Consider the following 12,280-nt stretch of genomic DNA (forward strand, 5'->3'; position numbering starts at 1 on the left):
TTTTTTTTTCTCAAAACATATCCTTGGGGAACATTCTTGGAAAGTTCACTTTCTTCTTTCTTACACAACTCACACAGAGGCATGCGTAGAATGTTCCATTTGAGAGAATGTGAACACATAGCATTATCTTCAGAAGAATGCCTTTGTTTGTACATTGATTTTTTTTTTCGACCAAAAAACTTATTCAGATTCGAAAATACCATGAGTTTGGAGATGGTGAGGGAATTATGATAAAACTAAATACTTGTTATCCTGAATTAGGTTTTAGTCTCCTGTAATTTAATCTATTGGTACTAGAGCTTAGTGATGCTGCCTCTTTAGTAATTAAAAGTTATCCTGTGTCTACCATCTTGACATTTTGAGCCTTTACTTACACTGATTACTGGCAGTGCCAGCCAGTAATCTCATGGGTATTTCTGTGAATCCTAATATCATGGATTACTAAGAGTGAAGAAAGGATTAAAATACTTCAAATATTCGTTGTGAAACATTTTGCATAATCTACAATGCAGAATAGGTACTTATGTCTGTCCCTATCTCCATGATTTCATTTTCCAAGGTTTCAATTACCTACAGACTGAAAATAGTACATATAATACTTTGAGAGTGAGACAACCATACTCACATAACTTATTATTTCTTTCTGAATATTTATTTTTTATTTATACATACAAGAACTGGGAGGTAGGCCAGAAGTGTGGGGTTGGAGCCTGTGAGACAGGGGAGGTCTGCTACACCATGTGGGTCAGCTACCTGTCTGGGGATCAAACCCTTGGCCATGGTGGCTGGTGATAGCTTAATAGGGTGAGACTTAAACCAGGGAAGCCCATATTACATATACGTTTATCATTGTTCTACTTTATTATTGTTTTCAAACTTTTCTGTGCTTAATTTATAAATTATGTTGTCATAGACATGTATGTATGGAAATAAAACGTACATAGAGTTTGGCATTACCTATGCCTTTAGCATCCTCTGGAAGTCTTGGAATGCATCTCCTGCAGATAAAGTTGATGATTGTAGAGGTATAGCTAGACTTTAAATTATAGAATAGGTATGTGTGTGTACGTGCATGCATGAGCATACTCTGGTAAACAACCCTTTTCACCCGACAGAGCAGCTCTGTGCCTTTTGAACAGTGAACAACAAAAGATAGTGCTGTAGAGACAAGCTGCCAGGGGACTGCCCTCCTCAGAAAAATGCTGTACTACGTAACAGTAAGAAAATTGTTTACCAATGTTTGAAAAAAGTTGATTTTTTAAAGAAAATAACTTAGGGCTATATCGTTACAGATACTCCATAGAATTTGCACTGTGTTGGTATATTTGTACATCACTTTAGAGCCTTACCTTGTAGTTAGCTCTCTACCCAGTAGGTAAGTATTCCTACCTAGTAAGCATTTATTCTTTTTCCATCTTTTCTCTTTCTCGGAACACTTTAAACCAATTTCAACTTGGGAAATCTGATTAAATATTGACATTAGTTCTCTTTGCTAGCCTGTAGAAGTACTCTCACAGCTTTACTAGTATACTTTCCTACAAGAGGAATAACACCAAAATAACAGAGGAGGATATTTTTGTATTTTATACTAGTGCCATAAATACAAATATGTTTTGATTTGAGAAAATTATTAGAATGTCATGAATGAAAACACAAATAATGAAAGCACAGAACTTGAAGTTAGAAATTCCAGGGTCTATGGTTGGCTCTACAGTTTACTGTGTGATCTCGTCTCCTCACCTCCCTGAGAATTGCCTGTAAAATGATCCAAAGACATGTCACACATGATTTGCAGCCTGATTTGCCTGTCCGGTAACACCAACTTAAAGCAGAGCTGGGATCTCTTGGTTTCAACTGGACTGCCTCAGAGAACTAGCTGGTGGTAGTTTTACCTGGAGTACAGCGCCACCTGTTGGGGAAAATGTAGAATGTCACTTGGATCAATGTCGGTTTTTGTTTTGTTTTAGCAAACACAGTCTGGATCTCAGAAGAGTTTCAGAAATTAATATTTCACTTTTATTTATTGAATAGTGTCACATGGTGAAAATTGTGTGGTAAATATATGTGTAATAGGCTAATATATTTTAAAACCATTTCTGCTGAACATCTATTGCTGGAAGTTAATGGAGTTTGAATCATGTAAGAATCTTTACATTTTGGGTTAGAAACTTATTCAACTCGAGCTGCTGAAAGTTTTTGGAAATTTGCTGTTAAGTTTTCTAACTATAATGATACTACTTGAGTTTTTAATTGGTAGTACTTAACAAACTTGCAACCTAGGCTCAGTACTGCCCTCCACAACTCTGACCTCGGGACCATATAATCTTCTTTTTGCTCATTGCTTTACTGAATGGGACAGGGATGGATGTAGTTCCTGGGAGGACTATTTTCTACTTCCATTATCTTTTGACATCTATATTTTATAATAAGGACCCTTGTTTGTTTTACTTGGCATCTCTTATAACTACCAGTGTAGTAACTGGAACTTATAGAAAGTTGGAAAATACAGATGATTCAAGAAAAATTAAAGTGTTCCTACATTAAGCAAACAGTTTGTATCTGTTAGCATTACAAATATAACCTTTTCACACATAAAGCATGCACACTCACAAATGTATATGTATACAAATACCTATATAGGCACTATGTTTTTTGTTTGATTTGCTGATAAGGCATCCTATTATGCTTTTATAACATGCCTTTTTAAATGACTTATTTATTAACTTTTTAATAAATAAATATTTATTTATATATACATACAGAACTGGGGTACAGGCCAGAGGTACAGGGGCGGTGAGAGGCTTCACCAGAGACAGTGGGGATTAGAACAGGCTAACTGATGAAGTATACTGCTTGAGGGAAGCAGTGGGCGGGGTCGGGAGATCTTTAAATGCTAATTCTGGATTACTATAAAGTGTTTTCTGTGGTATGACTCAAGCATTCTTAAATCTGAGGTTACCCATATTTGAGTCGCTTACCTGATCCATTTCATTTCATGCATACAGGCATAATAGAGAGCACTGCTTCATTGCTGAATTCAGTGGTTAGTGTCAGTAAAAACAGGTGTCCCAAGTTGGATGATAGATTATATACCCACCCTATTTGTAATGTTTACACATCTCTAAGCTTTAGAAATTAACCAAGGCAGTAGTTGGGCATTTTGCCAATCTGAAGTTATTTGATGAATTATTACCTGCACTTTGGATACTCAACTAGATCATTAAAACACAAATATAGATGGCATGTCTTACCTAGAAATAGTGATACCAGGACAAGATTACCTCAATATTTGTCACCAGTGTAAATAGGTTGGCAGATTTAGGATTGATTTCGTGATATCATCAGTCTATGAAGTAAAACTGCAACAGAAACAGAGAGCCTACTGCAAAACCATCTACCCCATCCCAAATCCTGATTTGTGGTCCCATGAGGCTAGAATTGTAGAAGTACCACTGAATTTGAAGTCAGGTCTGCTCTCTAACCTTGAGCACTCTCTAGTTCTATATATGCTCTTAATCATCTGGTCATGTAACTTCTCTATCCCCAATTTTGTCATTCATTATGTGGGAGTTCTTTTGTGTGGTTGTGGACCCAAAGGAGATGAAAATAATGCAAGGGGTTTTTAGTTATTGACCAATGGTAATGAGAAATGTAGGGACTCTTTTCATTTCAAACGAGCTTTTGAAGAGTCTTATTAAGAAAAACATGCACTTTAGGAAATAATTATTTTACAGAAAAACCCAAATCTGTAAATATTAAGGCAAAGGCAGATTCTGTTAAATAATATACCAAAATTTAAAGTGCTGTGGTGGTTTAGAGGAGAACAATGTTGCCTCGCAGGCAGCAACCTTGGGAGTGTTGCTGGTTGGAGGAAAAATACCACAAAGTCCAAGTAGTGACAGAGAAAGAAGCCTACAGGGGCTACATCTCTGGAGATATAGCACCAATTTCCAGGCTCGTCTCACTCATATTTGGTGTTGGATTCAGGAAACGTGGGCAAGTCCACGGAGGAAATGTACTTGCTGGGGATGTAGATTGGGGCTGCATAATAGTCTGCCACAAGCAAAGCAAGGGTGAATAGGGGCTGCTGCTTGGGACTTCATTGTTCCTACTGATCAAAACTTCTATTTCTAATCATTGCTTTACACTTAATCATTGTTTTACACTTACCTTCCTGTCAAGGTGATTTAGCTGATTATGCTAATCTGGCCGTAATGTCTGCCAGCTATTTTCAGCAGATATCCTCATACAAACACTTTTGTCCTGGTGAGAGCCTCCCTGGCTTACTTTACATTTAGCTTAACCAGCAGCAACTTTGGGTGCCAAGCAAAAACCCAAGAACAAAGAGGGCTGGATGATATAGGACAAGGTTTTTTTTTTCTTTGAATAAAGAAGTAATCATAAATTTCAGCCAGTTTTTTAAAACTTTTAATAATTTGGCTTTGGTTTCTTTCAGTAGACTGCTGGCATGTGCTCCTGACTTAGCAAGTAGGAAAACAAGAATGCTTCCTTGTGGGGATCCCACAGGAACCTGTCAGGCAACTGCTGTTAGGTTTTAGCTCAGCATAATTTTTCTTAAACCAAAATTGTTGTCTTTGGTTGAAGTTAATTGGCATCCAGGTAGATAAATTTAAACAACTCAATTTAAAAGCTGATTTTATTTTTCGGGGGTACACTTTGTGACTGGTTAATCCTAATAGCAGATGCAGAACTTACTTAAAAGTTAATGTTCTGCTTTCATAGTGTTATGACTCCTTTATAATAGAGGCAACAGTCAGTAATTTCCACCTTAAAATCATTTAGGTTGTTTTAGTGCCACATGCTGAGACTTTAGTTAATATTTCAAGCATTGAACTGATCTTAGGCTGTTTTTGAAAAAGGCCTTAATCCACATAATGCTTATATTCCACCTCTGTGTAAAGATGGTATAGCTTTAGATAAGACAAAACTACCAGTCAAATCTGTTGGTTAAAAAAGTAAAGGGGGCGGGGAGGGGAAAAACAGCTTTCTTATCTATTTTTTTCTAGACAATGACTTTTTCAACAAATTTGTGATTTCATGCTTCAGATACTATACAGAGATCTGAGTTTTATATTGTCGGCTATGGGTTTGTTTAAGCAGATTACCTAAGAGATAAATACACACTGGTTCCGGTACATTCCCCTTTCAACAATTCAGCAGCATTGATATGACCACCTACCTGACATTATATCAGGTCTTGGAATAAAGATGACTTACAGGTGGTTCTCTTAATTTCACATCTAGATGCAAATGGAACTTCTATACCATTTTGAGGTCATTCTACTCTGTAAGGTCAGGGTAAGATTGATCTCAGCCCCTGTCTACATCTTGTGGAAAGCCCAATTACTTTTATCATGTTATTACAAATTCCCAAGGAACTGTGTTTTTACAATCACCTCTGGACTGATTTTATATCTTATTTTTGGATTTTTATTGTTCAGTCTCTACCCTTTGAAATTTCCTTCATTTCTTAATTTAGCCCCTTGCAAATTTCTTAATTTAGCCCCGTGGTCTGTGGGTAACCAGGGAGAGGTTAATACGCATATGAGATAGCAAACAAATTAAATTAGAATTTTTTGGTTTCCTGTTGAATCCACTGAGGAATCGTGCCACTTTGTAGTGAACCTGCAACTCTTTTCATGAAGCAGCATCTCTTGCTGTCTTCTTACTCCTTCCTGCTTATATTCTACCCTGTCAGCTCCTTGCAAAATATATCAGGAATTTGAATCTTCTAAGCTACAACCATCTCCCTCTTAACTTTTTGCCATTTGTGATAGCTTTGTAATTGATCTCTAAGATATTCAAAATACAACACTCAGAATATAATTCTTTTAAAGTACAGCACATCATTTCTGACAATTCTTCAGCTTTTCTTTTTAATCTCATTTGGTAAAATTCCAGGTCTTCTCAAGGCCTTTAAATGCTATAAGAGAATTACTCTGATTTCATGCCTGCTGTTTTCACGCTAGTGAATTGATTTTCATTTTTCCTTAAACATGTAGAGCACACTCCTTCCTCAAAGTCTTTGTACTTGTCAGCTCTTCCAGGAAGATCTTTACCCTCTTCCTGTTTCATACAGGTCTCTATTCTAATGTCTTTTTTCCCCAGTTAGGACATTTCCTCATCTCCTTTCTTATCTTACTTTTCATTAACGTATTTATCATTATGTGATGGAGATATAAAACACAGCATGTGACATGTTCAACAATTGACTACATATATAAAAATATATGACAGTGGGCCAAATAAGCTATACCATATACACAAGGTGTATAGTAGGCTATAGCATCTAGGTTTGTGTTAATTACATGCTGTGATGTTCACACATTAATGGAATCACATAAAGATGCATTTCTTAGAACATATATTCCTGTAGTTAAGCAACACGTCACTGCAGAATACTTGTTGTTTTGTTTTGTTTTGTTTTGTTGTTTTTTGTCCTCTTCTCTCTAGGTCAGTGATTTGCAAACTGTGGCATGCATCAGAATCAACTGGAGTTCTTGACAAAGCTATATTGTCAAGTCACACCCAGGCGTTTCTCATTCAATGATAGGGCTGAGGGTAGAGAACATGCATTTCTAAGTTCCCAGTGACACTGATGTGCTAGTCCATGAAACACTGACAACCATACACTAGTACTACTCTCTCTAGTACAGTACATGATTCAATACTCAGTTCATTCACCATATGTGGCTCTTTAATTGAATTGATATGAAATGAAAGATTTAGTTTGTTAGTCTACTAGCTCCATACATTTCAAAGTGCTCACCACTTTTATGTGGGAAGTGGTCACTCTATTGGACAACACAAATAAAGAAAATTTGCATTTTTAGAAATTTCTGTTGAACAGCACTGTGTTAGAACATTCACTACACAAAGATGAATTTCTTCTCCCTTTTTTCCCCCTCTCCTCCACCCCATTTTTTGTACCCTCATATTTGCTCTCTGTTCCACTTGATTCTTACTTTAGTATAAGGAATAGAATAAGGTAGAAACATAATTTTTATTTTTCAACAGGATGGCCTGGTTATCCGAATGTCAGTGGTCGAAAATTCAGTTATTCCCTCCCCCTCAAATTTCAAATACCATTTAATCCTGTGCAGTATTAAATTCCAGTCTGTATTTCTGTCAGTTATACAACTTTCTGGTCTGTTACATTTATTTATTTCTGGGAATAGGAATATTTCAAGACAAGCTTGGCTTCTGAAATTATTGAATAAGAATGGAACCTGTAAAGAGAATGAGAAAATCATAAAGAAGTTTCATAATTTGAGTTGCCTTTCAAAGAGGCACTTTTATTAGAAAACATTTAGGCAGTATTAAGTTCATAGGTCCTAATATAATTAGCTCTACACAGCTTGCCATGAAACTTGTACAGTGTGCAGACATTTTATTTGACAAGTTAACTACAGGAAGAGGCCCTTACTGAAACCGTGGCCCATTATCCATCCCATTTATTAGAAAAATAATGTATTACAGATAGAAGTACAAGCATTCAATAAGGCATACTGAAAGAGTTACATAATTGTATGTTAAAAGTGGTAAATTTTCCTTACCTTTTAAAAGTACAAATGTCTTTTTCTTAAATATTTATATGCTTGTACAGAGAAAGATGAAAAAAGGCACAAAAGTAGAATTAACAAAATAAGACTACACCAGTAACCATTTTTTTCTTATAAACTTTTATTATAAATTTATAGTAAAGATTCTAAAGAACTGTATATTTAAGAAGTAAAAGATAATTGATATGTAAGCTTTACTAGTTTTTACATTTATTACTTGGCACATTTATGTATATAGAGAAAGAAAGAAAACTAACAGATTGCCATGTACTCAGAGGCAACAATGGATAATTTTTTTTTTTTTTAGCAGCAGAAGTTCTCTTGTCTTCCATTTTAATGATATTTACATTTACTGCATTTTCTTGGACATTACCTAATCCTTTTTATTACCAGAGAAAGATAATTTGATTTCCAAATCTAGAACTAATAAGTAATATCAAATTGCTCTCAGTAGTATTTATTACAAAAAAAAAAAAATGGCAATACCATTATGTTTATCTCCCTCTGGGTGAGATTTAATATGTACTCTCCAAAGACAAAATTTGGGCAACTACAGACAAGTTTATGGATGATAATACTAGGTAGTTCAAGAGAAGGACATAACGCTTCTAAATACTGCTGTGCAAATATCTAATAAAGACATAGGAAGATACTTTGAGGACTGAAACAAACCATTTTTCACTTAAGAGTCTTTTATTTTTGTTGGTATACCTATTAGGGTTATTTTTATGTGGAGGAGAAGGAAGTGAAGGTAGCATTATGAAATATGCCTCTTCATCCCTAAGGTATTGAACTAGCCTAAGAATAATCAACAACCACAGAAGGTAAAAGGGAGTGAAGGGCTGATCACAGGGATAGTCTGAGAAATCTATATGAAGTGTGGTTTGCCTTGAAGGTTGCACAATGCCAGGTAATTAATCCTTCCCCAGATCTATTTTTAATATTTTGAGAAATTCCATTCTGTTAAGTGTGCTTTTAAAAAAATATTCATGATTATTATGATTCATGCAGCATGATCTTTTGGTTATGCTCTGAATTAAAAAATTATATTTCACTTAAGATTAATATAAGTGGTGGAAAAATTATCATTTGGTTACTTTTAGCTCAATCTTCATACGCTTTTTCTTGAAGATACATTTGCAGTATTTGCTCTCACAAATACTGTTTTGTGGCCTTAGGTTATCTATTGAAGACAACACCCTAAATAATGTTTAACAATAACTTTTTAACAGTTTGTGAAAATGTTTTATAGGTCTGTATGATCAGCATTACTCTTGTTTTCCAGTAAACCTATGATGGACTTGTTGATATTCCTTTGTGCACAATATCATTTAAATCCATCAAGCCACACAATTGATCTACTGTCAGCTGAGAAGAATCCCATCAAATTTAAGCCAAACACACCAATAGGAATGTTAGAGGTGGAAAAAGTAATTTTAAAGCCAAAAATTTTGGATAAGAAAAAGCCAACGCCTATAATACCAGAGGTAAGACTTTTACTATAGATTTTATTCATTATCTACAGACCATTTTAAATGAAATAAAATTAGCTTCCCAGGTTACAATTGATATAAACATAGCTATCATGTGTTCCTAAGTCATTTTGCTTAGTGTTCAGTTTTGATTGTTCTTTTAGTTAATTATAATTGAGGAAACATCTTAGGTTTTGGGTATTAAGTTTGAGGATCTGCACACTGTGTATGTCACGTAAAATGGTCATGTTCCTTTCTAACTTCCTTTACATACAGGATTTACTTTAATTACAGTAAAATTATGAGGTGATTAAAGTCACAACAATTTTGAGTAGTAGTAGTATCCAATAAGGAATACATTAATATTCTTGACTAATAAGTCAAAATAGCCAGTTATAGTACTAACTACAATGGTAATAATAGGTAATCAAAATAGCTAATGCTAATTTATTTATAGTTTACCATATTTGATCAATTGCTCTTTATATTGATTGGCTTGTCATGTTCTAATAGAGAACCATAAAATACCACCTCTTTTTTTTTTTTTTGAGAGAGCTGTCCTAATACTAAACAGATAAATATACCTCAACCAAAGAATAGAATCAAACATGTAATACTGTGTTTTTAACCTAAAGAGTTAATGGAACAAAACTAAGACATACATAATATTATATATGAATTTTTCCCTATTGCATTTAAAGCCAGTTAAGTATTTAAACTCTTTACTTTGTAAAGAATTATTTTTTTCATTCACATTATTTTTTTTTTTATTTTTTTTTTAAAGATTTATTTATTTGTACATACAGAACCGGGGTACAGGCTAGAGGCTCAGGGGCGGTGAGAGGCTTCACCAGAGACAGAGTGGGGAGCAGAACAGGCAGATCGACGAAGCACACTGCTGAGGGGAGCAGCGGGTGGGTCAGGAGAGGTCTGCCACACCATGTGGTCACCTCCGGGGCAGGCGGGAATCGAACTCATGCGGAAGTGGCTTTAGCTTCTCAGTGCAGTGCTTTAACCCGCTGCGCCACCAGGGAGGGCCACATTCACATTATTTAAGAAGCAAATTGTTTTGTAGAATCTGCTTTGGATTTAGAAAACAGAATTAATGAAAAGTATATTCAAAATAGAAAAATACTGTTTATTGTATGACATAGGTATAGATTATTGTAATTTAGACACCATTGTATAATGTTTGTTGCAGTAGATTATGGTACAACCATGGCTTAATTTTTGTGTTGCAGAAGACTGTGCGAGTAGTAATCAATTTTAAGAAAACACAAAAGGCAATAGTGAGAGTTAGCCCACATGCATCACTTCAAGAACTTGCCCCCACTATATGTAGCAAATGTGAGTTTGATCCACTACATACCTTGTTGCTGAAGGATTATCAATCTCAAGAGCCCCTCGATTTGACAAAATCTCTTAATGACCTGGGACTAAGAGAACTATATGCCATGGATGTCAGCAGAGGTAAGACCTTTCACTTTATTCATTTGATCATATATATATATATATTTGTTTGTATGTATGTATAGTATGTTTATAAGGATCCTCAAATTCATACTGCAAGTTAATAATAGATCCTATTAATAGATGTAAATACATGTTTTGGTGATATGGAAACTAAATGTAATAAATTTTAGATTGGAGGGAATTTTTTAAATTAGAATGAAAACCTCCCCTTCTTAGTTATCATCCACAGTTTATACTTTTACATCTACCTATAAATATCTCTTGAGGCTTTAATTTAATTTTTTGAGATTTAAAAGAAAATCAAAATTTACACACCAATTCATTGTTCTAATCAAGTATGACTTGTCATGGTTTTGTCTGAGTTTTAGTTATCATTTGAGTTTCATGCCATATTTTTCTAAGTTTAATGCCCAGATCAAATGGTTTATAAAATTCCAAAATATTTTAAAAATAATTCCAAAAAAATCTAAATAGAAATAACTCACAGTCTTAATCTATAGAAATAATTTAATGCTTAAAATTTGGAGATCTTAGCTTTTATATGATGTGTAATAGGTAAATGTGAGCTTATTTATTTAATGACTATTTGTTTTTCTAGGAACAACAAAAGTTTAGTAAGGAGACAATTATTTAAATACTTTTGCATAGAGAACTTCACATTTATTTCTGAGATTGTAGCTATTTGTACTCGACAGACTACTTTTTCAGTTCAGTGCTGTTTTATACTTGAGCAAACATCATCTTTACAGTCAATTTACCCTCTTTTACCCCTCCTTCTGTAGCTACTTCTGTTACTGAATTCCATAAGTCAGCTTTACAAGGTAAGATATTTAATCAGTAAAAGCAACTTTTAACATGAAATATAATTGAAATTATAATATGAAATATTAGAATATAACATTATAAAAATTATAACATAAAACATTATAAAATTATAATATGAAATATAATATGAAAGCTATTGCTGTTGGATAAAATGAAAATAGACTTCTAGGTTTGCCCATTTCTTAACATTATTAATATTTACATTATATGAGAGAGTTTATCTTAAAGAATCGATTTCTATTTCTGAAATAAAAGTGTAAGACCTCTTAATTTCTGAGTTTGATATAATAATTATATTTCAAAAGCTAAAAACTATGTGATTCTAAGAATGTTGTGAAAATACATTCCTGACTCTCAGCAAGAAAATGATTTTGCTAAGAGTTTTAATGGTTTTAGTTCTGATAGTTTGGTGGTATCTTGACAGAAACTTAGCTATTTCTATTGAACAGTTATTCAGAATAATCTAATTATATTTATCATAGGAAAGTTTGTAGTCATTAAATTATTTGTGATTCTTATAATAACTAGCTAAAACTCTTAGCTAAAATGAGCTTTGAAAGCATTTAAGTATGTTTAATATAACATGTTAAAACTGTAATATTCTATGCATAAAAGGTTTTAATAGTGGTTACTTTTGGGTGATAGGGCTATAATTAACTTTAATCCTCCTAGTATTTTATAATGGGAGTATATTATTTTTATAAAGAAAAATTTTATTAAGAATTGGTCAGTAATGCCTGAGATATTTTTCCCTTATTAAAAATGATAGGGTCAAAAAAATGTACAAAATGATGTTAACATAAACTATTATAATAAAAAAATGATAGGGTCAGATAATTGATTACTGTAATAATTACCAGCCTACTAAGAAACACTTGATAAACTGTACACACTGCATGTTATTGGAATCTTTCTTTGCCACTTCTG

The 12,280-nt window shown here is 33.8% G+C and overlaps 1 protein-coding gene across 2 annotated transcripts in view; it reads left to right on the forward strand.

Moving 5' to 3' along the window:
• Nucleotides 1–12,280, forward strand: part of COBLL1 (cordon-bleu WH2 repeat protein-like 1) — a 140,277-nt gene that overhangs the window by 83,378 nt on the left and 44,619 nt on the right. The window contains exons 3-5 of one of the 2 annotated variants that reach the window (XM_012729345.1): nt 8,869–9,070; nt 10,297–10,525; nt 11,311–11,349. In XM_012729345.1, coding sequence (XP_012584799.1) covers nt 8,869–9,070; nt 10,297–10,525; nt 11,311–11,349 — 470 coding nt within the window. The remainder of the gene's footprint in view (nt 1–8,868; nt 9,071–10,296; nt 10,526–11,310; nt 11,350–12,280) is intronic. The other variant, XM_012729353.1, reaches the window with a different exon arrangement.

This window comes from Condylura cristata, unplaced genomic scaffold (assembly GCF_000260355.1).
Source record: "Condylura cristata isolate star-nosed mole 26May11 unplaced genomic scaffold, ConCri1.0 scaffold00002, whole genome shotgun sequence".
In the NCBI taxonomy this organism is placed as follows: domain Eukaryota; kingdom Metazoa; phylum Chordata; class Mammalia; order Eulipotyphla; family Talpidae; genus Condylura; species Condylura cristata.